The sequence below is a fragment of the Rhinoraja longicauda genome, chromosome 8, assembly GCF_053455715.1.
Source record: "Rhinoraja longicauda isolate Sanriku21f chromosome 8, sRhiLon1.1, whole genome shotgun sequence".
Classification (NCBI taxonomy): domain Eukaryota; kingdom Metazoa; phylum Chordata; class Chondrichthyes; order Rajiformes; family Arhynchobatidae; genus Rhinoraja; species Rhinoraja longicauda.
The window spans coordinates 13491808-13518152 of record NC_135960.1 but is presented as its reverse complement, the minus strand read 5'-3'; the positions used below and the strand labels follow the sequence as shown (position 1 = coordinate 13518152).

The 26345-nt window shown below is 40.3% G+C and overlaps 1 protein-coding gene across 1 annotated transcript in view; it reads right to left on the bottom strand.

Annotated features, from left to right (window-relative positions):
- The window catches only part of neb (nebulin), a 234885-nt gene that overhangs the window by 184545 nt on the left and 23995 nt on the right, over positions 1–26345 (bottom strand). Inside the window, exons 12-28 of the mRNA XM_078404318.1 lie at positions 25352–25456; positions 22549–22650; positions 20354–20461; positions 18376–18492; positions 16796–16897; positions 16598–16705; positions 16117–16221; positions 14588–14686; positions 13211–13315; positions 11632–11739; positions 8032–8145; positions 6270–6467; positions 4972–5079; positions 4476–4574; positions 2953–3057; positions 2119–2226; positions 511–822 (exon numbers count right to left, since the gene is read on the bottom strand). Of these exons, the coding sequence (XP_078260444.1) occupies positions 511–822; positions 2119–2226; positions 2953–3057; positions 4476–4574; positions 4972–5079; positions 6270–6467; positions 8032–8145; positions 11632–11739; positions 13211–13315; positions 14588–14686; positions 16117–16221; positions 16598–16705; positions 16796–16897; positions 18376–18492; positions 20354–20461; positions 22549–22650; positions 25352–25456 (2103 nt within the window). The remainder of the gene's footprint in view (positions 1–510; positions 823–2118; positions 2227–2952; positions 3058–4475; positions 4575–4971; positions 5080–6269; positions 6468–8031; positions 8146–11631; positions 11740–13210; positions 13316–14587; positions 14687–16116; positions 16222–16597; positions 16706–16795; positions 16898–18375; positions 18493–20353; positions 20462–22548; positions 22651–25351; positions 25457–26345) is intronic.

Sequence of the window (26345 nt, the reverse complement as noted above, 5' to 3'; positions counted from 1 at the left end):
TGTTGATATTTTCACTTTGGGGAATAGTTCCTGACTGTCTACCCTATCTATGCCTTTCATAAATGTATTGACTTCTATCAGGTCTCCCTACAGCCTCCTTTTGGATATTTCACTGCATTAAAGGCACTTTGTAAAAGCTATTGTAACTGATTATTCCCTTCTTTCATGTTGATCTGTGCATGGATTGGACCAGATCAAAGTTTTCCTTACTCATTACATTAATGTAAAGAGAAAATTTATTTTGAGGTGCGAAATTTGATCCTCTTACTCTGAGTAAAGGAAGACAAGTAACTTTTGAGCTTTTACAACTACACTAAAAGTAATTTCAAAATCTATGCTTTTCATAGGTGCATTCTAGTTGACACACACCTCTATGTCCCTTCGTTCAAAAGCCGGAGTGGTCCACCAGAAACAGAATAGAGAAAAGTACTGATTGTAGATGGGAGCTTCATAAATGCCCCTCAGGCAACAAACAGGAAATTAGATTTTTCGACTAATATTCTGACTTACATCGCTCTGTATGTTCATCATGTTCTTGGACAGTACTAAACTCATGGCATCAGGCATATAGGTATAACTGTGGGGCGGTCTGTTGTAGTAAACATTACTAGCCATTGCCTGTGACTTCTTGGCAGCAGTGATGTTGATCATGTCTACCGGTGTGTGATACTTGGTCTTGCTCTTCTCATAGTCCTTTTTATATTCACGATCGGATTGAATCTTGGCTATACGCATGGAGTGGACCAGCTTGGGGTCATCTTTGAGGCTACGGAACCCAACATGTTTACCCTTTGCCTCCTCGTAAGCCTTCTTATACTTAACCTGTGAAAGGAATCATTCAAATGACATTAGAAGATATTATGTTATGACTACTTATCTCAGCATTAAAGCAAACCAGCCATTCTAACATGGCTACAAGCAAACTTAAAAGTTGCTCGAGCATTTGTTTTTTCTAGGCAGTAATTGGCAATCTCATAGGAAACATCACGACCTTTGTAGTTAAATTGGACTTTCTAATATTAATTTAATTTTGGTTGTAATTTTTTTTTTCATGTTTTGAAGTAGTAGTAATATAGTTGGGCTAAGCATTAAATCTGATGAAATGGTGGACCAAAATAAATTTCCAAACATATTTATATAAATAATTGAAGACTGTTTATTAATTTGGAGTATTTAAAGAGTATTTCTGTTAATATTTTTTGCCCATTGGTTTGATAATGCTGTTATCGAATTTCATAAAGGTAGTCTTCCATAGCACAATGATAGTTCCCTTCTCTCTCAAACCAGAGGGGAAGTTCATTGACTCTAATCTCCTAAAGGTGCAGCAATCACAGTTAAAATAAAAATATGAATTAGAAATGGATGTACATCATGTCAGCTCAAGTCTACCAACTCACTCGTTGCTGCTGTTTCCCTGCTGTATATAATGACTCTACTTACATCTGCCCTTGATAACATTAGACTTTAGAGATACAGCACGGAAACAGGCCCAAGGGCCCACTGAGTCCATGCCGACTAGCGATCATTCCATACACTAGGGCCAATTTACTTTCAATTTTTTTCTGTAGCCAATTAACCTACAAACCTGCACGGCTTCAGAATGTGGGAGGAACGGAATAGCTGGAGAAAACCCACGCAGTCACAGGGAGAATGTATAAACTCCGTACAGATAGCACCCATATTCAATATCGAACCCGGGTCTCTGGCGCTGTAAGGCAGCAACTTTACCGCTGCACCGTTGTGTCGCGTAGATATTGCTGACAATGTTATGATCCTTATTATCACCAATATAGAGCCGATTCCTTTATGATAAAATAACTTGTTTCAATGATAATGGCTTGCCTAAACTTAAAAGTAATTGTATGAAAAATGCCGTGTTTCCGCTTTGTCTGTATAGTAGCTTATGAAAGTTTTTGGTGTCTATGGCCTAAACTTGCACCAAACTTGGAAATGTTGTTTCTTTGTGCTCATGTCAAAATCAATACCCAAGTTTAATAAATTCAATCTCATCTCCAGCTCTCTTTCTACCTTAGCCATATCAGATGCTACAAGGGAATGTAAAATAAAGAGGGAAAAATGTAATAAAATATTAATAACCTTCGAATATTGCATACTTACATCACTAGCATTATGCCGCCAAGATTTAGCTGCAACAATCGGAATAGCATCATGGGTGAGGTGATATCCCTTTGCCAAATCTTTTTTCCATGCTTTTTTATAGCAGTTCTGCAAAGAAAAATTATATTTAATTAAACTTACTCAAAAAGGAAGCATTCAAATAAGTGTAGAATTACATACATTAAAAATGTGTATGTGTCATCGAATAATACAGTGTAAGGATGAGTCCTTTGGGCCCATCTTGTCCATGCCAACCCTGATGCCTATCTACACTAATTCCATTTGCCTGCATTAAGCCCGCACCCCTTTACACCCTTCCTATCCATGCACTTTTAAACAATGTAATTCTAGCTGCATCTACGTCCTGTTGTTCGTTCCAGATTACCCAAAGTCCAGCTCGTTCCAGATTACCCCAACCCTCGTTGTGAACTATTTACCCTTCAAATCTTCTTTAAATTTCCCTCCTTTCATCTTAAACCTCTAAACATCTCAACATCCATCCTGCTGTGGCCCATAAGAATATTATATGCTTCATTAGATCACCCCTCACTCTACTAAACTGTGTACCTTTGTTCATTTAGATCGCAAATGACTAGATTTATTTGGTAGAAAAGATGGCTGCAGTATTTGAACAGATCGATTGAAACTCCAAAGATGTACAGGTATGTAGGTTAATTGACTGGGTAAATGTAAAAATTGTCCCTAGTGTGTGTAGGATAGTGTTAATGTGCGGGGATCGCTGGGCAGCGCGGACTTGGTGGGCCGAAAAGGCCTGTTTCCGCGCTGTATCTGAAATATGAAAAGAAAAAAAAAATGAATATGAAAGATACCTACATCACTGGCATTTATAGCATTGATTTTGGCCAGAAGAACTTCAGGCATATCTGGGGGATAGCTGTACTTGTGCAAGGTCTTCTCACCCTTAGCTTTGTAGTTTATCTAGAAACAACAACAAAAAAGACACAAAAGTGAGACTGCTGTGTTTAGGCATTATTAGCATTTTACAATAACTGTTCAGATCAGCAGGCTGCCAAAATTGGGAAACTTACAAATGAAATGTGAAAACATATAAATGAAAAAAAAATGACAGATAAACGGGTGACATAACTTATGTTCCACGTTATTATTGTGCCTGTAGTATTGTCCCGAGAAGATCAAACACATTGGATCACTTTACTGCTGTACAATGCAGTTCACAAAGCTTAGTGCATGGTCTGTGATCAATCAGTTTAACTGATACAATGATGAAGAAAGGGTAATATGAAGAGGTGCAAAAACACCATGATTCTCCACAGATATCTTTGCAGATCATGATGAGTATTATAGCTTGTGATGCTGTCTGTAGTTAGTTTTCAGTACTCACTACACTATCATGATGTTATAAGCAATACTAGCACTATCGACGCTTTATCTACAACTGTGTCAGAAAGTCTTAAAACTGCAAAGTTAAATATAAAACACAAGGCTGAATGATGGACCTGAATAAGGAAGCTATCAAATCCAATGTCTAATATTTGGCCCAATGGCAATAAGTGGCATTGAGGCATTTTCTAGAAGGCTGGAGAATCTACTCCTGTTAGGGTAAAGCAGTGAATTATGTTATTCATGATTTCCCTCAGTATGGGATTACATCTATAGCTGGAGGGTGAGGGAGGAAATCATTGTTAAGAGGCAAAGTTTATTTCCATTGTGAACAAGTTTATTTCCTCTCCAAAAGGCGACTGTGAAAGAAAACTGGCATTTTGTAAGTATGCCCAACATGGTTTAACCAAGAACAAATGACACTGTGAAAATTATAGGGAGACAAAATATAGGAAACATTAAAGAATGATAATAAGTTTTCACTTCAATCGCCAATCTTATTCCTTTCACCTGGGCTTTTAGAAATGTTTAACCCATGAACTTGTTAATTGGGAAGTTTGACACCTACAAATTGTAATGAAGTACATTGAATGCAAGCTGCATAAACACATATACCTTTCATATCTGGTGTTAAAGATAACTGATCACATATTTCATTTCACCAGGTTATCTAATTAAATAAAAGAAATGTTTTGCAATATCCACTGTATACTCCGGGATTATAATCTTATTAGCAACAAGCAATTTCTCTCAGGAACTCAGCGTGTCAAGCAGCATCCGTGAAGAAAAAAGATTGGTTGACGTTTCAGTTTGCATCAGAACCTCAGTTGACCATTCTTTCTCCCCACAGGTGTTGTTCAACCTGTTATGTTCCTCCCACAGATTGTTTGTTGCTCCAGTTTTCAACTTCGGCAGCCTCTCGCGTCTCCATCTTAAACTGTTATTATTCCTAATAACCAGCAGGGAAGAGCTATTCCGAGTAATGTTCTACTTACGTCACTCCGCTGCGCTTGATTAATCTTTGCCTGCACTGTTCCTGGGGAGTCCGCAATTGAAGTGAATTTAATCGTGTCAGCGGGCTGGCGGTATTTTTTCTGCAAAGAAAAAGTAAAGACTATTTTTATGAACCCGCTGTGCTTTCCGACATTAAATTCTGTATGGTATATTGATGGATGCATTCTTTAAGAAAATAACTGCAGATGCTGGTACAAATCGAAGGTATTTATTCACAAAATGCTGGAGTAACTCAGCAGCATCTCAGGAGAGAAGGAATGGGTGACGTTTCGGGTCAAAAACGTCACCCATTCCTTCTCTCCTGAGATGCTGCCTGACCTGCTGAGTTACTCCAGCATTTTGTGAATAAATACCTTCGATGCATTCTTTAATCTCATATTTTTCTTCTCCATCCTATTTGAATGTTGAATGTTTGAAGGCTGCTGTGGAGAAAGCCAAATCCAAAGCCAGCTTTTGTGCTTCCTTGCGGTGACCTACCTCATTGAGGATATCCATAGCCTTCTTGGCCTTCACAACATCCAACGACTCATAAGGAGACCAACCAATGCCCTTTTGCCAGTTGTTGTAATCTGATTTATAAAGAACCTGTCATGAAAATGCAAGAGAGGGAATATGGTTTACAAAGGTTAAATGCACAAAAAATTGAAAATTAACACTGAAACTCTAATGCATCAAATTTCTCCCTTGCACAATATCATATGTCAGAAATACACCAACCTTATCCCAAGTGCTAACGGAAATCACAGAAATTTCCCAATCTGTTGGCCCATTGTTCCAATCTAACCAAAATATAATCGCTTAACGCTAATTCCATATCAAGTCGGTAGTTCTGACAATGGAGCACTCAATGTGCTCATCTGGATAGTTTTTAAACATGATGATTGTTTCTGCCTCTGGCACCGTTGTCAATTGTTATTTGAGTAGAAAAAACCTTTTTGTAACTCGCTGTTAAATGCAGCTCTATTCACTTTAATTTATGTTCTTAGTTATTGATCTCCCTACTGAAGAAAATAAATCCTTCCTAGTCAACCCGCCTAGGCTTGCCAAAATTTCATATATTTTGATCAAATTTCCCCTCAGCCTCCTTTATTCCAACTAAACTGAAGCCCTGCCAAGTTCTTCGCCAAACTGTAATTCGCTATCTCTGGCAACATACTTGTAAATCTCCTCTACACCCTCTAGCACATCACATCCTGTACAGGTACTCAAACTGTACTCAAACTATGCCTAACTAGTGTTTTACACGTTTAGAACTCAGAACGTCGATCATAGAACAGTACAGTACAGGAACGGACCCTTTGGCCTGCAATGTCTGTGTCGAACATGATGCCAAGATCATCTATCTAAACATAATCCATATCCCTCCATTCCCTGCACATCCATGTCCCTATCTAAAGTATCTTAAATGCCATTATCATATTTGCCTCCACCACCACACCCGGCAGTATGTTCCAGCCACTCACCGCCCTCTGTGTAAAGAAACTTGCCCTGTACATCTCCTTTAAACTTTGCCGCCTCTCAACTTAATGCTACACCCTCTAGTATTTGACATTTCCATCCTGGGAGAAACGTTCTGACTACCTACCCTATATTTGCCTCTCATAATTTTATATACTTCTATCTTCTGAATGGATACCATAAATAATTTAAAGAGAAAGTAACAAAATGATACAAAGCAATAGTCTAACGTACTAACATTTCTGACAAATCTTCCTAATTCTTATTTCCAAAGTTTCGCAATGTGGTTTAAACTGATGTGTTAAAGAGGTGCTTACATCACTCTGCAAACTGTAGGCATTCTTCGCCAAATTGAGAAGCAAACCGTCAGGAGGCATATAGTAACGATGTATTAGTTGCTTATAGTTAGTGTTGCTGGCAATATCTTGAGCCTTCTTGGCCTGGGAGACGTTGATCATGTCAAGTGGAGTATGATATTTGGTCTTTGTATTTTCATAGTCTTTTTTATACGCACGCTGAAGAGAGGAAATAAACGTGGTCAATTTTGGGCTTCTCTGCAAAATGCACATTATTGAAACTTGGCAAAAACAGCAGTATCCAATTTACATGCGAGCTAAGACATGCCAACAGATCACGGATTAATTTGGTTCACTTTAGTTCAGCTTAGTTTAGAGATACAATGCAGAACCAGGCCCTACGGCCCACTGAGTCCCAGCCAACCAGCGATCCCCATACACTAGCACCATCCTACACATTAGGGACAATTTACTATTTTTACCAAAACCAAATAACCTATAAACCTGTATGTATTTGGTGTGTGGGAGGAAACCGGAGCACCCGGTAGGAAAACCCATGCCATCATAGGGAGAACATACAAACTCCGTACAGGCAACACCTATAGTCAGGATTGAACCCGGGTCTCTGGCACTGTAAGGCAGCAACTCTACCGTTGTGCCACTGTGCCACCTCTGGCCTAGTGGTGAGTTGCACAGTTATATTTGTATTTATGTGTTTTTGCCATTAAGTTGGAACATTCAAAGTATGATTCTAATGAAAACTGCAATCCAAAAGTTCATTGTGTTAGTGTAAGTTCCTTGAAGGAAGTCGGACCCACTTGATACACACCATAAAATCTCTCTCGAATGTTTAAATATATTTTAGGTTTGCCTTTCATTAAATTTCATTTGAATGCAACTAATTGCTGGCTAAAGGAATGTTTTTTTTTATGCCTGTGAATTAGTGAGCATATTAATATTATCTAGAGATAGCTACAACAACTGAGTCAGGTCTTTGAAACATTAAATGCAGAGATGCCTGATATCCCCCCCTTGGTGCCAAGTTTAGTTTAGATGTTTAGAGATGCAGCATTTAAACAGGCCCTTCGGTCCACCGGGCCCATGGTAACCATTAATCATCCGTACACTAGTTCTACGTTATCCTAGTTTCGCATCATACACAATAGGGGAGATTTACAGAAGCCAATTAACTTCCAAACCTGCAAGATTTTTTTTGGAATGTGGGAAGAAACCGGAGCACCCGGAGAAAACCCACGTGGTCACAGGTAGAACGTACCCGCAGTCAGGGTTGAACTTAGGTCTCTGGCGCTGTGAGGCAGCAGCTGTACAGCTCATCTGCTTCACTAAAGTCTTTCATGGGAAGGAAATTCACCTCTCTTACCCAGTCTGGTCTATGTATGACTCCACAGCTAGTGATGTACAGAGCTCGTAGGAAAATTAAGGATGGACAATAAATGCTAGCCTTGCCAGCAAAGTCCACCACCCTTGATAAATAAAGAAATGTCAGGTGATCGTAGGACCAACCAGGGAAACTGCACTTTCCAGTAAGTTCATATTAAATGAGCTGAAAGAAAGCTGGAATTTCACCATATTACTTTGAATTTCCTCATGCCAATGTACTGAAGTGCAAATTTTTCCTTAGCATCTCAATCAATAGCATGTCTGAGATGGATAACTTAATGTCAGGAAGAGCACAAGTTTTAATCTATGCTGTTAAGCTCCATTGAAGCCACATCAAGCAGTTTAGTGATTGTGTCCCAAACTTGGGCCTTTTCCCACTCACCTCACTCTGCATCTTTGCCACATGCACAGAGTGCAAGATCTTCGGGTCGTCTTCAATGCATTGAGCTCCAATGTGTTTCCCGCGAGACTTTTCGTAGGCTTTCTTATACTTCACCTAAAGAAGAGACATTTCCAGCTTTAATGCAACAGAAATACAATTTCAAAATGGGATTTTAAATCTAACTGTAATTATTTTGTCTATTCTTTGTGAGCAAATATTGTTGACAAAGTTAGATAAGGAAATGCCAGTGTAGCTCCCAGACTAAGTTCAGTGCCAAATAAACTTGTTCTGTCTTGGCTTGGCAATGTATCCTGTCTCCAACCTCCAATAAACTAGTTCGAGTGAAAGATCACCATCTTAAAACTTGACACATTCTCTGTTGCTTTCTTTCCATTAGACGATGGATTAGTATCTTTCAGGCACTTCAAATACTTTGTATTTTATTTCAAAGAAACTAAAATTTGAATCTTGCTAGTCTGGCTCCATGGCGGCTGACACTAGTCAGACCACAGAAAATTCAGACCCCAGAGATTGCTTCCAATTATTTTCCTCTGAACAGGAGAATTGCTTTCGAAGTACACACACTCCCTCGGTCACATCAGGGTTGCAAGAACTGTCTGTAACCTCTAAGTTGGAAACACTATCAGCTGAGATCATAAATGTTGCATTTGTCATCTACACAACTCCATATTTATGCAGGTCATAGGTAATTTTAGATCTTAGATAGACCTTAGTTCAAATTAATTAATTGGTACTGATCTGTACTGCAGATTCTAAACATGCAGGACCACAGAATGTCTGGCTAAAGAGTTTCAAGCTATAGTTCCAGCTTCAATTTCTGAGAAAAGTACTACTGTGACTCATGAGCGAGACCTAACTAACCAGTCGGTTTTCTCTCATCCATCAGTTTTGTGAGTGAATCTATTGTAATGCTTAGGTCTGCAGGCTATATTCTACACATGAATCTTAATAATTATGGACTCTGGATTTTCTTAGTGTTTTCCATTCCGCATCCATCTCTGATCTTACAGGTTTATTATTTGCATTTTCCACTGCATTCTTCATCATGCATCTTTTTATTACTATTATACCTTTTCACTGCATCACCAAGATGATCTTTGTAGCTCACCAAGCAGGGTTTCCTGCCTTCCGAAGATAGACACAAAAACCTAGAATAACGCAACGGATCAGACAGCATCTCTGGCAAAAAGGAATATGTAACGTTTTGGTTTCAGACCCATCCTCAGACTAAGATTCAGGGGAAAGGGAACACCTTCGCTCAGTCTGCCTCGACCTACCTGATCTCCCAGTTGCTTTTAATGCTTTAATTTCCCTTCCCATTCTCACACTTACTTTTCTGTCCTGGACCTTGTGAGATGTAAAATGTGAGTGCTCACAATCACGATGCCAGAGACAAAGTCGTGGAAACAAGAAATTTATTAACGGGTCTGCAGAACCGGGTGCCTCCCTAAACTGAGACACCCCGAGACAAAAACAGTGCCTTCTCTTTATACAGTACAACTTCGTTGAATCTCCCTCCCTTCTGCTGAATCCTCCTCCCCTTCGGGCTCCTTCCAATCAGAGCGCTGAGGTGCACAATCTTCTGTACCGCCCCCAGGTACCCCCCCAGATCATACATTGTATGTGCATGGCAATTGGCAGTTCCCCACTCAGGGGCGTATTTGCAATATTCATTTATCTAGTTGAGCAAGCGCAGTAGTTATCCACATAACCCTTAGTTACCTTCACAACCCATTTCAACCCACCCCTGCTACTTTGACACTCTCCTAAATTTATGGCCGTTTGTCCAGTCTGCCTCTCTCCCCGTACCACACTCTCAGTGCTCCAACGAACATGTGGTAGTTCAATCATCCAATCTGTCTCTACCCCCTGACGGTTTAATAGCCCTGTCCCCGGCATCGTGGTAGTTCATCCAGCCTGTCTCTGTCTCTGACAGTTTAATAGCCCTGTCCCCGGCATCGTGGTAGTTCATCATCCAGCCTGTCTCTGTCTCTGACGGTTTAATAGCCCTGTCCCCGGCATCGTGGTAGTTCCAGTATCCTGTTTCTGGTGGTTTAATCATCCTGTTTCTCACAACCTCATCCATTGTCAGAGTAAGGCCAACCGCAAATTGGAGGAACAGCATCTCATATTTTGCTTGGGCATCGTACAATCCAGCGGTATGAATTTTGATTTCTCTAACTTCAAGTTAGAGAAATCCCCTTGCATCCCCTTTCTCTCTGTCCCTCCCCCACCTAAATTGTGCTAGCTTCAAAGTCGTCTTGTTGGGTATCATTGTCTATACCTCGTTTTCACCTAGCCCACAGCTATCAATGGCCTGTTTTCTTTACCATCATTACTATTTTACATATCTGTCATTCATTTGTTCTATGTCTCTCTTATCACCATCTTTATCTCTCGTTTCTCTTTCCCCTGACTCTCAGTTTGAAAAAGGTTCTGGACCCAAAACATCACCTATTCCTTTTCTCCAGAGATGCTGTCTGATCTGCTGAGTTACTCCAGCTTTTAGTGTCTATTTTCGGTTTAAACCAGCTTCGGCAATTCCTTCCAACACATTTCCTCTCTTCCCATCATTTTACAAAAATGATTGACTGACTGATGACTGGATCAATGAGAGTCAACGTCTCTGAATAGAGGCATGTGCTATGCCATATCTCTAGCCTTAGTTAAAGAATTCACTCATCTTCTATAGAATAGAACACATCCAGAACATCACCCTAGCATCTTATAGATGCAGTTGGACAATCTGCTCATTTATAGCAATTTACATAGAATTACAAGGATCATATCATGCAGAGGTATTAGACACATCTACAAATAAGCAGCATCCTCTGAGCCTGCAGATGTGGCACACCACACATTAGCAGTAAATTATATAGACATACCACTAAGACAACTGGGGAATTTAAATTCAAATAATCAAACAAAATGTGGAATTACCAGATTGTCATCAAATAAAACATCTGCTTCACTACAGCCCTGCAGAGTTGGAAATCAGCCATACTTACCCTGTGGGTGATATGTGAGTCATATTTTCTGTTATTTATACACAACACTCCAGGAGGCCATTTGGCCCATCAAGTCTATTCTGGCCAAGGCCAAACACATGAGTCCCACTCCCACATTGATAACCTATAACCTATTCTCTCATACGTGTCCACTAACCCATTTACCCACCCCAATTCTCCCACTGCCTCACTGTAGAAGTAAGATACAGTAGTTAATTCACTTAACAACCAGCACATCTTTGGGATGTGGGAGGAAACCAAACCAGGAATTCCCATGCAATCGCAGGGGAAAAAGTGCAAAGACAGCATAGATAGCACTGAACTCAAGACTCGCTATTTTCTTGACCCTTTAGTGCCTACTCAAATGGCCTAACAATCCTTTCAGTTCAGGACGTAAATAAGTTTACTAAATGCTGAATTTGCCAGAGATATCCAAGTGCTGTGAATAAACAAATAAAAACAGAGAATTTGTAAGCAGAAGCGATAAATTCAACCTGATCCATGATAGCATACAAAATCAATAGACCATTTGCATCTCATGTTGAGTTCGGAAAAGCTTGCAATTACTTACATCACTTGCAATATTTTGTTGTGCCTTAGCTGCTAGAATTGGTATGGCATCCATTCTGATATTGCAGTGCTTGGCTTTATCAGTATTCCAATCATATTTGTAGCAATTCTAAAAAGGAGAGAAAGAATCAGGTAATAAAACAGGACAGTGCTTTATGCCCTTTCAATGATCGTACAAAGGAACGTTTCAATTTAATAGGATATGATCCAGTGGCAGGAATTTAAAACATTGAGAATTACAATATGGTGAAGGAGCCAATTCCAAAATGTAATCTTCCAGGATTTGTAAAACTGGGACAAAATTTGGGAATCTAACATGCCCAAGGATCATAGAAAACTCAATGGTTTAAAAATAAACTGATATCAATGTGAACACTACGATACGACACAAATTAATGTATGTATAGCCTCCGAGAATGTTGGAAGAATTTTTGTACAGTTCTTGTTTTGTATATATTTTTTACACGGAATAAAGTTTGTTTTGATTTAAAAAATTTGATTTCCCAAGTGCCTCATCATCGGTACAGATCGCAAGGACATACTCCCAGTGTTTCTCCCATTGTGATGTGAACTGAAATATTCTACGCTGTAAACTGCGCTATTTCAAGCTATCTCACCAACATGTTCTGAAACAGTTTCCTGTCCTGTAAAATGTTGGGGCACAGTTCCTGATTTAGTTTAGTTTAGTTTAGAGAGACAGCGCGGAAACAGGCCCTTCGGCCCACTGAGTCCGCACCGACCAACAATTTGCCCGTACACTAACATTATCCTACACACTAGGGGCAATTTACAATTTTAACAGTAGCCAAATTAACCTACAAACCCCTACGTTTTTGGAGTGTGGGAGGTAACCCAGGGAAAACCCACGTGGTCACGGGGAGAATGTACAAACACCGTACAGATCCCTTATTTTGTCTATAGTTACCCCGCTAATTAACCCTTTTTATGCTTGCGTTCTTTTTCTCAGCTTATTAGAAACACTCTATCGGCCTTTGCTGTGTATGGCCCTTTGACACAGATTTGGATCACCTAGGGAGATAACAGATTGCCTGTCCAATGTTGAGAAAGAAAGACACAAAATGCTGGAGTAACTCAACGGGGCAGGCAGCATTTCCGGAGAGAAGGAATGGGTGACGTTTCGGGTCGAGATCCTTCTTCAGAATGAAGAAGGGTCCCAATCTGAAACGTCACCCATTCCTTCTCCACAGAGATGTTGCCTGTCCCGCTGAGTTACTCCAGCATTTTGTATCTATCTTCGGAGTAAACAAGTATCTGCAATCCCTTCCTACATTTAGTTGAGAATGCCTTATGTTCATCCTGTTGAAGGGAGTGAAGATGAAAATTACCCCCAATTAATTTGAAATTAATAAACAGGTGGTGTTTAAAAGAGTATGTGAAAAGCAGCATTCCACAAAATGATTCTTCACTCTTTCCTCCCCATGCTTTATTTTGGGAGTTCATAAAATTGTAGTATATTTTTTCATACTAAGCACAATTCAAACAGAGATTCGTTCGTCCTGACAGATTCTTTGTTTAAAATAATCTCACACAGAAAATTTAAGAGTTCAGCATCTACTTACATTGCTTAGATTGTATGCATTCGCTCTGGACTGGATGAAAAAGGGATCTTTGTGGGAAATGTTACATTTGAACTTTTTCTTCTCATAGTCTGCTTTGTAATTTAGCTGTAAGAGAGGATAGCATGAATAGCAAACAATTCATTGGATCTCTAATTGGATAACTTAAAACAAAACGTAACACAGATAGTTTGTTCGGTTTGCTTAGCCCTGCTGGATCTCCCGGTTGCTAACAATTTTAACTCCCCTTCTCATTCCCGTACCGACCTTTCTGTCCTGGGCCTTCTCCGTTGTCAGAGTGCCACATGTAAACTGGAGGAATAGCACCTCATATTCTGCTTGGGTAACTTACAACCCAGTCGTATGAGCATTGAATTCTCCAACTTTTAGTTACTCCCCCACCTTCTCCATTTTCCCTGTGTCCCATAGGGTACGCACATTTCTTCTAGTATCCCGCTCCCCTTTCCCCTTCCCCCCCGTCCCAATCCCTTCCAATTAGCACCTAAATCCCTTCCCCTGGCTTCATATTTCACCTCTCCTCTCTCCTTATCTTACACCCTTTTGCCTCCTTTTCATCTTTGCCTACCCATCCGCCAAACAATCCTACTCACTAGTATCCACCTTGCCAAGCTTTGTCCCGCACTCACCTCTTTTCCAGCATTCTCCCCCCTACTACAATCAATCTGAAGAGGGGTCCCCACCCAAAATGTCACCTATCAATGTCCTCCAGAGATGCTGCCTGACTCGCTGAGTTACTCCAAAACGTTGTATTTTTTTAATGTACATCACCAAAAGCTAGGATTAGGAAAGCACTGAATTTAATGATTACACCATGAACTACATGTTATGTATTTACAATTTAAGATGAAAATAGGGAATGCTACAAATACTTGGCCAATCTAGCAGCATCCATGGAGAATGCTGGTAAGCTTTCACCAGCTAAATTGCTGGAAATGTCTCAATTTCTTTTTCTATAGATGCTGCTTCATTTGCTGAATATTTCCAGTACTTTCTGGATATATTTCAGATTTCCAACATTGCAGTGTTTTAGTTTATATATGTTTGCAACAGGGTGGTTTTGGTCATCATTGAACTAAATACTTTCTATAGTCAATGGGTCGCATCTTTGTGATGTAAAAGTGAAAGATGGCATATAAATGCAGCTCATAACATCATTTGGAGACCATGGACATTTTCATCTAACCATTGGAAACCATACACATTCTTATTTTGGGATGACATTTATAGCGAAGGTTGTACAAAATCCTAAGCTAAGCATCTGAAATTAGTATCTGCAATACTTTTCAAATGGATGTTGGAAGATCATTAGGTCAAGACACAGGAGGAACAACAAAAGTGATATTATTTAAGAATACTTACATCACTCAACTGTTTGGCATTGATCTGGGCTTGCACCATTACCGGGGAATCCACCACTTGAGTGAACTTGATTTTATCAGGATGCGTTTTATAAACTGGCTGCAATTCAATAAAAAAAAACAAAGGTGATTCATATGTTTTTGGAACAGACATATTTTAAATCATTATTCTCCTTTCATTCATGGATTTAAACATGCGCGACTTCTCCAAAATTGAAAAAGTAACTGAGCCTTTTCATGGTTTATAAGTTCATACGTGATAGGAGCAGAATTAGGCCATTTGGCCCATCAAGTCTATTCGTCCATTCAATCATGACTGATCTATCTTTCCCTCTCAATCCTATTCTCCTCCTTCTCACCATACCCCCTGACATTCGTACTAATTAAGAATAAATATCCATTGACGGCCTCCACGGCATCCTGTGGCAATGAATTCTGCAGATTCCATAAGCTCTGACTAAAACAATTTCTCCTTATCTCCTTCCTAAAGGTATGTCCTTTTATTCTGAGGCAGTGATCTCTGGTCCTAGACTCTCCCAATAGTGAAAATATCCTCTCCACATCCACTCTATTCAGACCTTTCACTATTCAGTAACTTTCAATGAGGTCCCCCCTCAACTTTCGAAACTCCTGAGAATAAAGGCTGTCAAATGCTCATCAAACATTTGAATCAGAGGGGGAAGTCTAAACCAAGTAAAGCCTCTTAATTTTGTACAACTGTGAACACCAATGAGAAGTGAAATCTTGTGTGGAGAAATTGGGTTGAAATGGTCGGTTATCTTCTAAATTTGTAAGGTTTATTATTCTATTCAACCCTCAATGCAATGTGATCTTCAACAGAGTAAGGCCTTAAATTTGTAGTTGTATACTAGCTGCGGACCTTTCACCGTCCAGCGCGGCCTGAAATAGGCCGCGGGAATTTCTCCACCCGGCGGGGGCTTCAATGTCGTGAGCCCCGACCGCCCCGACGTGGCAATTTCGACTGCCTAACCACAGGAGAAGACAGCAGGGAAGAGAGAGACATTCTGGCCTTCCATCACAGTGAAGAGGTGACTGGAGGAGACTCACTGTGATGGATGTTTTTTTTGTATTATGTTGGTTTTGTGATTGTGTGTGTTATTGTTTTATTTTTATTGTTTCTTATTGTTGGACTGTGGGTAACGGAATTTTGTCCAAAAACATGTTTTTGGGTGACAATAAAGGCTATTCTGATTCGGATTTTGATTCTGATTCTGATAGCAGAATGATCTAGGTAATCTGGGGCAAGGACGATTGATAGGGAGAAATTAGTTTAAACCTCAATGAAAATTAATGTAATTAAATTTAATGTGAAATATAGAATAAGAAACTAATATCAATACTTGCAACCTACTAGATTGTCAGAAAATCTATTCAAAGAGAAATTAGGATGGGTAATAAATGCTGGCCCACATTCCATGAATGAATAATTAATGAGTATCAATAATACGAAGATTTGGTTTATTGAGCAAATTAGGAGATGAGGAAATAGAACACATTTTGGAGACTTACATCTTTACATTGATAACAGTTCTTCATACTTTCATATTCTGGAGTAAGAGTTTGAGGGAAATAACAGCTTCCTTTATCCAGTTCATAATCTTCCTTATACGTTTTCTAAAAGAGAAATATTATATTATTAAATTTCAGAGGTAATAAGTCATAGAGCCATTGAGTCATGCAGCACAGAAACAGACCCTTTGGCCCAACTCAGCCATGCAATCCAAGATGCCCATTTAAATGGTCCATTGCCCGTGTTTGAGCCATATCCCTCTAAATCTTTCATATTCACGTAACTTTTAAAATGGCTTTTAAATGTTGTTACTGTATCTGCCTCAGCTGATAGCTTGTTCCATATACCCACCAACCTCTATGTGCAAAGGTTGCCCCTCAATCCCAATTAAACCTTTCTCCCCTCACCTTAAACCTATGCCCTCTGGGCAAACCATTGGAAATATATTGGGTGCTGTGGACGTAATTTCTGATTACTTACACCACTTTTCATTGCTTCGACCTTCATACAATGAAGCATGTATGGATCCTCGTGGCTGCCAATATAGTGGCCCTTCACTTTTTCTTCATACTTCTGCTTATACTTCACCTAAGATTGGAGAAATCCATCAGACTGACATCAGCCCATTTCAAGAGGTAAACATTGAATCCAAGATTGGAAATTAACTCTGTGACTTACATCACTGTAGTCCTTCAGAACTTTGTCTGTTTTGAACTTTGGAGTTTCGCAATAATTGATGCTTGTCCTGGCAGATTTTTCATAGCCTTTCTTGTACAGTATCTGAAAAAAATGGAAACAGTGACAAGTACACACAACAGAAGTTCCTTATTTGACATCCAGTAGAATTTAAATTGCCCATCACTTTGTTCAGTTCTCTCAGCGGCTTCACCAAAACACGTCTCCATAATTTTCTCCTTTCCTACGCTGTTGGGCTCTGTCCATGATATGATTTCACATCCATAAATGTATTTCACTATTATCTCACAGTCTTCAGAAACTTTGGCCCTTCTTTCTGAATATCCCTCAAGCTGCATGCCTCTCCTTCAAGCTTGTAACCATCTTACATCGATGCTCCAACCACAGCCTGCGGATTTCAACATCGAGGAGCTCGCAGTCTTGGGTAGTAGAGACTGATGTCGGGAAGCTCCAAGCCGCAGGAGGTTCGACCAGCCCTGACTCGAGAGTCTGATCGCCCAGCGCAGGGAGCTGAGATCCCCCCCCCCCGATGCGGGAGCTTGATCGCCCTGATGCGGAGGGCTCGACCGCCGGTTGCGGGAGCCAAGATCGCCCCAACAACGGAAGGTTCGAGTGCCCTGACCGTGGGAGAACAAAGAAGGGAAGAAGATTGAAAGTTCCCACCACCAGACCCAGGAACGGCTTGTTCCCCTCTGTTCATCAGGCTTCTGAACAGTCCTTCCACAAGCTAATGTGCTGTCTGATTCACCTCCACCCCATTGCAGATATTGAACTTTGTCTATGGAACTTGTACAATGCTGAAAACTATATTGTGCACTCTGTATCTTCCCCTTTCCTTTACGTATTGCGCTTGAGTTTGGTGAGCTTGTATATATCTATAGTATTATCTGACTTTATTGGATAGCATGCAAACCAAAGTTTTCACTGTACCTCAGTATGTGGCAATGATAACCTAACCTACCCTACCGTTTTACCAAATTATCTCAACCCTCACCAACTTCTACAGATGTGCCGTAGAAAGCATTTTATCGGGCTGCATCACAGCTTGGTTTGGGCACAGCTCCATCCATGACCACAAGAAATTGCAGTGAATTTGAATCGGGGATGGTGCCCAGACCTTCACACAAATCAACCTCCCTTCCATTGACTCAGTTTATACTTCACCCTGCCTTGGCATGGCCAGCAGCATAATCAAGGATGAGTCGTACCACTGACCACTCCCCTCTTCCATCCGGCAAAAAGTTATAGAAGTGTAAAAACGCACACCTGCAGATTCAGGGACAGTTTCTTCTCAGCTGTTATCAGGCAACTGAACCATACTACCACAACTAGAAAGCAGTCCTGAACTACTATTCACCTCATTGGTGACCCTCAGACTATCCTTGATTGGACTTTACTGGCTTTACCTTGCACTAAAAGATATATATTCCCTTATCGGGTAGCATGCAACAAAAGCTTCTCACTGTACCTCAGTACACGTGGCAATAAACTAAACTGATAAACTAAACTGAACTAAGTGTATTTGTTACACAGCTGAGAGGTAAAAGGACATTGTAACTCACATCACTTGCTGATTTCCCAGCTGCCTTGAATTGTTTAAGGAGTGGGTTTTCAGTCGCAGGTAGTGTGTTGTAATCCGTTTGATGTTTGGTCTTTTCATAGTTCTTTTTATATTTTATCTGAAGAAATGAAAGAAAACAAACAAAAAGGATGACGAGACTGTGTCTCTTTGCTCTTGAAATGTTATGCTTGCAGGTGATATAAAGCAAGTACTGTGGGAGGACTTGAAATGTAGAGAAGATTCAGGGGATATTAATAGGTGAATAAGTGAATGGGTGAAGACATGGCAGATGGAATATAATATATGAAAAGAAAATCATGTAATCCACTTAGGTAGAAAAGGTTTGAACACTTCTGAATGTTAAAAGATTAGATTTCTAATGGATCCTCGATGTCTTTTGCACAAATTACTGAAGGTTACTTTGCAGGTTCTGTAAGTGATTAAAAATAAACCAAACCGTATGTTGAGCTTTACTGTAAGAGGGTTTGTGTACAAGAGGTAAAATGACTTAGTGTAATAATATAGGGCCCCGCTCCCTATCTAAGGCTGGACGAAATAGGTGCAACAAAGGTCGACCATATTGATTCCTGGTAACACAGATTGCCTTATAAAGAGAGATCAACCTCTTAGGGCCGATACCCTCCAGAGATTAGAAGAATAAGAATTGAACTCATTGAAACATATACTTTCTTTATGGGGGGTCTTAGTTTAGAGATACAGCGCAGAAACAGGCCCTTCGGCCCACCCGGTCCGCGCCGACCAGCAATCCCCGCACATTAACACTATCCTATACCCACTAGGAACAATTTTTACATTTACCAAGCCTATTAACCTATGTCTTTGGAGTGTGGGAGGAAACCAAAGATCTCGGAGAAAACCCACGCAGGTTACGGTAAGAACGTACAAACTCTGTACAGACAGCACCCGTAGTCAGGATCGAACCCAGGACTCCGGCACTGCATTCACTGTAAGGCAGCAACTCTACCATTGCGCACCGTGACCGTTTTCAGACTCAATACACGGGTAATGTTTTCCCTGGCCGGAGAGTCATAATCCCAAGATAAAGAACCAACTATTCAGAACTGAGATCGGAACAAAATTTAGACTTTACTCCAGACTTTAGAGATACAGCATGGAACAGGCCCTTTGGCCCATCGAGGCCATGCTGACCAGTGATCACCCCATACACGAGCACGAGGGACAATTTTACAATGAAGCCAAGTCGCCTCCAAACCTGTACGTCCAAGAGGATGAATAATTCAGGACAGGATTCCTCATCCAGTGAGTGGTGAGATTGTGGAGCTCACTAACACAGTAAGTGGTTGAAGCAAACAGTGTGAATGAACTTAAGAGAAATCTGGCCAAGCTTATGAGGGAGGGTGGAATAGAATGTAATGCCGACAGATTTAGATGAGAGAAAAATACAAATGGAGCACAAGTGGAACATAAATGCCAGCATGGACTGGATAGGTGAATGGCCTGTTTCTTTACTGCAATCTGATGTGAGTGAGACCTCAACTCTTTTACTTAGAGGGCAATGGGATGGTGGTGCAACAGCATAAAATTAGTTAACAAAGAGGTTGTAATAGATGGTGCCACTTTGGCCAGTTTACTGAACAAGGCCTACATTCATGCCAGGTTCACCTTTTCTCATCCCTCCGGAACTTAAAACACAACACACAAGAACAGGTAATAACTGCAAGTGCAGTCAATTTACCAGGCAAAAATTACCCTCACTTCAAAGCAAACTTTGCTCAAGTCTAACAATGCATATTTGATGCAGTGCCTTTGTGAACTGGAAAATTGAGTGCATCAAATTCAATTTACTACAGCAGATAAATTTTGATGAATCAAGGTCCTGGATTACTTCTAAACACATGCCAATAGTATCCTTTGATTATCTTATATTCCTTTCTGTGTTTCAATAGACCTGTTAATCAGTTTAAAAATGGACCAAGGATGAACAATGAACCATTTACCTCACTCAATGCATTCCCAGCACGTTTATTGGCTTCATAAACTGGGGTTTCCGTCTGCATGAAGTAAATTTGGTCTTTCATTTCCTCATAGCCAGCATTGTACCGTTTCTGATTGAAAAGAGAAAAGAAAACACAAACATAGCAGTAGTTTAGATGGTTTGTCATGCCGCAAGGGTTTTCTATATATACCATCAAAACAAGTGAAGTATGGATATAATTCTAAGCACTTCATTCTAATCTTGTGCAGGACCTTAGCTGGATTCCATTTTCCTCTGAACTTAAGTTTCCCTCTGATGGTTAGCTATGTACAGACCCCTCAGAAACGATATTCTGCACTCTGTATCTTTCCCCTTGTTCTACCTATTGTGCGTGACTTGGCTTGATTGTATTTATCAGTTTAGAGATGCAGATGCAGCAGGCCCTTTGGCCCACTGAGGCCGTCGATCACCCCTTCCTACTAGTTCAATGTCGTCCCACTTTCGCAACCACTCCCTACACACCAGAGGCAATTTACAGAGATCAATTAACCTACAAACCCATACGTCCTTGGAATGTGGGAGGAAACCGGAGCACTCAGAGGGAATCCATGTGGTCACAGGGAGAATGCGTAAACTCCGCACAGACAGCACCCGAGGTCAGGGTCAAACCTGGGTCTCCAGTGCTGTGAGGCAGCAGCTCTAACAGCTGCGCCACTGTGCCACCTGCACACTGTATTTATATATAACATTATCTGATCTGATCGGGTAGCATGCAAAACAAAACTTTTCATTGTACATGTGACAATAATAAACCCCAACCCGTAAAAGAGGACCCCAAGGATGATTGCCAATTTATAACTTCCATGGATTTAGAAGTTGGTTCTGTTCACCTTACAGTTACATGGATTTGACATTAATCTTCTTGCCTAGTGAGAAGGATGGCGCACGTGTGCTCCATCTTGAAGGGAAGAAATACTCATCTTTAAAATAATTCTTCCCCAGTACATTTAGGAACCTGATTTTAATTGCAAACTGGATCTTCCAGGGCTTTGCAAGTGTGGCACTAGCAAGGAGATGATGAGCAGCCGGGTCCAGAGTCCAGGTGCTTCGTAGAATCCTCTTTGAGGACCAGGAGGAGGAATTATGATCTTCCACCCATCTCCTCCACCTGCCTGCCCTTCCTCAGGGAAAGTCCCTGCAGATTGTGACCTCTCCTCACTCCAGCTATCAACCTATTCTTCACAAAATGCTGGAGTAACTCAGCAGGTCAGGCAGCATCTCGGGAGAGAAGGAATGGGTGACGTTTCGGGTCGAAACCCTTCTTCAGTCTTCGATTTGTACCAGCATCTGCAGTTATTTTCTTATACAACCTATTCTTCACCCTCTTTAATCCCTTGATACTAAGTGGTCCAATGCACAATCTGCCATTTCAACCTCTTCTCAATTTATTCTTCTCCTTCACTGTCACGTTCTGCCCATCCCCAATACCTTGCCTGCCAATTGGAACTTCCCCTTCCACCCTGTTATCTTTTCCTGCTTCTTTCTTAATTCCAGTCTTTTCCACCTACAGGTGCTGCTCCACCCATTGAGTTCCCCCAGCAGATTGTTTGTTGCTCTAACATGTGAAGTCTCTTGGGCCTCCCATTATAAGCTTCCTTGATTATCAAATTCCAACAATGGTAACTTTTGTCTCCCTGTTCCCCATTGTCATCCTCCAGGAGTTGTCTCCACCAGCAACCACTACTCCCTCCAACAGGGTCTGTCTGCCTTTTATTTCCCTTGTTTGCTTCAACCAAGTATTCACCCGCTTCTGTCTTACAACTGCACCCTTCCCCTTCCCACACCAAGATCTCTCTGCCCATCATTGCTCATCAATCTTCAGCCCACCTATTACTTAGGAGACCATGGTTCACCCCCTCCCCCTCCCTCCACTCTGTCTCCTTTCCCCTGGCTACTCTTAGTTCTGATGCAGGGTCTCGACCTGAAACGTTGACAACTATTTTCTCCCATAGATACTACTCGACATACCAAGCTCCTCCTGCAGTTTGGTGTTTGCTTTCTAGTTGTTTTATGCCCATGCCTTGCAGCTCATTAAACTGCCAATCATACCCAGTGGACAATTACCCCTGCAATCTGTGCGATGACCAGTTTGTAAATGGAATAAAATATTAATGTTGATTAATTTTAAATCTTGGGTAGTTTGATGAGGAGACTTACTGTGCTCAAATTGTCAGAATTCATGCGTGCAATCGCCACATCATAGCAAGGTGTCTGGCTCCATTTGCCGTTATTTTTCTTATGGTCTTCATGGTATTTAAGCTGCAAGAAAATGAAATTGCGTATTAATTTGCTTTTTTTTTTAAGGCAGGCAATTTTGCCGCAACATTTTATGAAGGCATTTCACAAATGATTTCAAAACCTACAAGTATAGTTGGAAATATCACTTGGATTTAACACAAATTAAAATCCTATCAAAGTCACCAGAAAAGTTCTAAATGAATGAATGAATGAATGAATGAATGAATGAATAGGTTTATTGGCCAAGTATGTACACATACAAGGAATGTGCCTTGGTGCTCCGCTCACTAATGGCAACACAAACATACACTTAACAATTAAGAATAAAGCATAAACACATCAAAACAATTAGGATACATCGGATATCTGAACCTCTTGACTGTTCTCTAAAATGCTGCACAAATTCTGGGGCAATTAGAGATGGATGATTATTACCAGTAATTACCCTGTGACTGAATGAAAAGAAGCTCAGAGATATTTTTATTCATATATTCTTCTTGAGGGTAAGGGAATTTCAATGTTATCTTTGGATGCGAGCAGGAATGCAGTGGTGTCTTGCTCAATTAATTCAGTGTGGACAGAAATTCATATCCTACATCCCAATCAAAATGTAATGAATATTTAGGAGGCAACATTGAAATAGGTTAACAGAAAATGTTTGATGTACTCAGCAGGTCAGTCCACATCTCTGGAAAAGAAACCGAGTTAACGTTTCAGGTTGGAGACCTGTTTTTCTCACAAAAGCGCCCTGACCCATTGAGTATTTCCAGCATTATCTGCTTTATCTTAGATTTCCAACATCCACTGTTCTTTTAAAGTTTTGAAATATTCTAACATTCTGAATAAAAGTTAGAACATCGGACCAGGATGGAGGTTAATTAAAGATGGTTAAAGGCAAGGAATGAGCAATCTGCATCCCCTTTGATTATGGAGTGCAGCTGATATAATTAACATAAAAGATACTCCTGTCACAATCAGTCTCATTTTCCACAGGGCATCTCCTCTCTTATGCAACACCATTGAAAAATCCACTTGACATTGAAAAGTGAAGTGTTAAATTTACATATAACTTAAAATACCATTGAGGATAAACAGGAGATAATTCAATTAATTAATGCTAACCTTGCCTGCTCATTGAATGATAAACTATTCAATTTTTGAAAAGTCATTAATTCAATTTAAATCCCACTGGTAACAGTCATTGAACTACCATTGTCCTCCCTTATTTTAAAAAAAAATGATAACAACAACAATAAAGCATTCTTCATTAAACGTTTTTTTCTTCCTTTATGCTCTATACTATTATGTTTCATTCTCCATCATCCTCAGAATCCATGACTTTGAACATTATCACAGGGCTTCTCTGCCCTCTAAATTAGTTACCCTCCAAACCTCCCACATTCCTTCCTCTATTTATAAGTCACTCGTGTGGCTTTTCAGTTAACCTCTGACCACGTCCTTATATCCATCACCTGCCAAATTCTACTTTCCTTTCCAAGCTCATTCACATCTATGTTCACTCCTACTGTAGGAAATCTTGAATGTACCATTTTAATCGCCTCGGTCTAGTATTTACCCCCAAACCTTCTGAAATAATCAGTCTATTCAACTACACTCTCTCCTTCACCAATAACACCCTTTCACTCTCACATCCAGTTCAGCCCCTATATTTCCCCATCCCTAAACTGGAAGGGATGCAAACTTGAGCTTATCTGGCCCTTGAGGCAATACATCTCCAGCAATAATGTAATCAATAGCAAGAAATACATCAGGTGAGAGAAACTGTCAACATTTCATATCAACACAAAGTATTAATTCTGTTTCTCCCAATTTGGAGAAGGATCATTGAGCTGATACATTAACCCTTTTTCTTTTTCCACAGATACGTCTAGTCTTGCTAAATAATTCTAATATTTTCTATTTTTATTTCAGATTTCCAGCATCTGTAATATTTTGCTTTTGAATCTCCAATAATACCTCTATGCCTTAACATGTCCATCTCTATTCTTTCACCAAATATAGTGATGTCTTCCTGTTACTCATTTATGTTATCTCCTTGACCACAGAATCCGAAGACACAGAGCCATGTTTCACATGCAGCTCCTCATTTCCCAACACTATCCCTTCAGCACTTCCCAACTAGGTTGGGAAGAAGAATAGAACTAGGACATTACGTTCAAACAGGCTGTTCATAACCTTGATGTTCTATTCATTCCTGAGTTGTGCTCTGATCCATATGCGCCCCATCATAAAACAATACCACTTCAGTGTAGTTGTTTTATCCGTGCCTTTGTTGATGCCAGACACATTTATTCCAATGCTGACCTAGCTAAACTCACTTATTCCATCTATACTTTCAATTCCTTAATTTCTCTGTTTTCTGGATCATATCCATTACTCCCTGTTCATGTTGACTTGGCTTTAGATCGATACGTAAAATGTCCTAGCTCTTAAAACCAATCCTTGGCACAGTGTTCCTGCAACTATGACAATAGTATGCGTTCTACAACTTTTGTTCCCAACATTAACAGCCAGAAAAATCTTACTCTGGAATTACCTCACTATAACTCCACTCTCCTTTTTGCTTAAAGCCCTACTTAAAACCCAATCTGTTTAATATGCTTCAGACCCTCCATTCCATTTGTTGTCCGATTATGCCTTTGGTGAAATGACTTGAAGGATTTATCTTCCTTTGAGATGAAATGAGAATGGTGCCACTCACATCACTGCGCTGGTTGAAATTCTTTTTGGCCAACTCTACATCCGGTGGCTCTGCCAGTGACGTGTACTTTGACATTCGTTCATTGTGTCCTTTCTTGTATTCAATCTAGACAGAAGAAAAGAAGCATTCAAAGAGTGAAAGTCAATGATTCTGAGAAAAAATGTTTTTAGCTGCTGACCACTTCTGTGCTTCATGCTTTAACATTTATCATACAGTCAATAAAAATAATGATATTTGACAATGAACAGTGTACAATGCTGAGCACAGAAAATATGTCCATGTACTTAATAGAAACTGTTGTGCAATCAGTAAGGAGACAGAAGTCAAGGAACTACTCTTGGTCTTTTTTTCCTTTGTTCCATGCATCAATATTATAACCACATAAGTTCAGTTTAGTTTAGAGATACAGCGCGAAAACAGGCCCTTCGGCCCACCGAGTCCATGCCGACCAGCGATCCCTGCATATTAACACTATCCTACACACACTAGGGACAATTTTGACATCTATCAAGCCAATTTACCTACATACCTGTACGTCTTTGGAATGTGGGAGGAAACCAAAGATCTCGGAGAAAATCCACGTGGTCACGGGGAGAACGTACAAAGTCCATACAGACAGCACCCGTAGTCGGTATCGAACCCGTGTCCACGGTGCTGCAATGCTGTAAGGCAGCAACTCTACCGCTGCGCCACTGTGCCGCCCAACCGGATAATTGTGATGAACCTTTCTGTACAGTCATACTTTGCCACAACCTTCCATAGGGGCTCATGATAAATGGTGTTGAAAGCTACAGTGAAATTGACAAAAGTTTGTCCTTGGAGTTGATAGATCACATCTATTGTTCCATGCCATTCACGGAAACTACATCAGCTTTCTGTGAATAGGCCTCCTTCAAGGTGAGTGATCATTCTATTTAACAGAATGCTAGCAAAGGTTTTACCAGCAGTCGAAATTAGGGAGTATCATACTGTTGTCGTGCCCACCATATTTTGT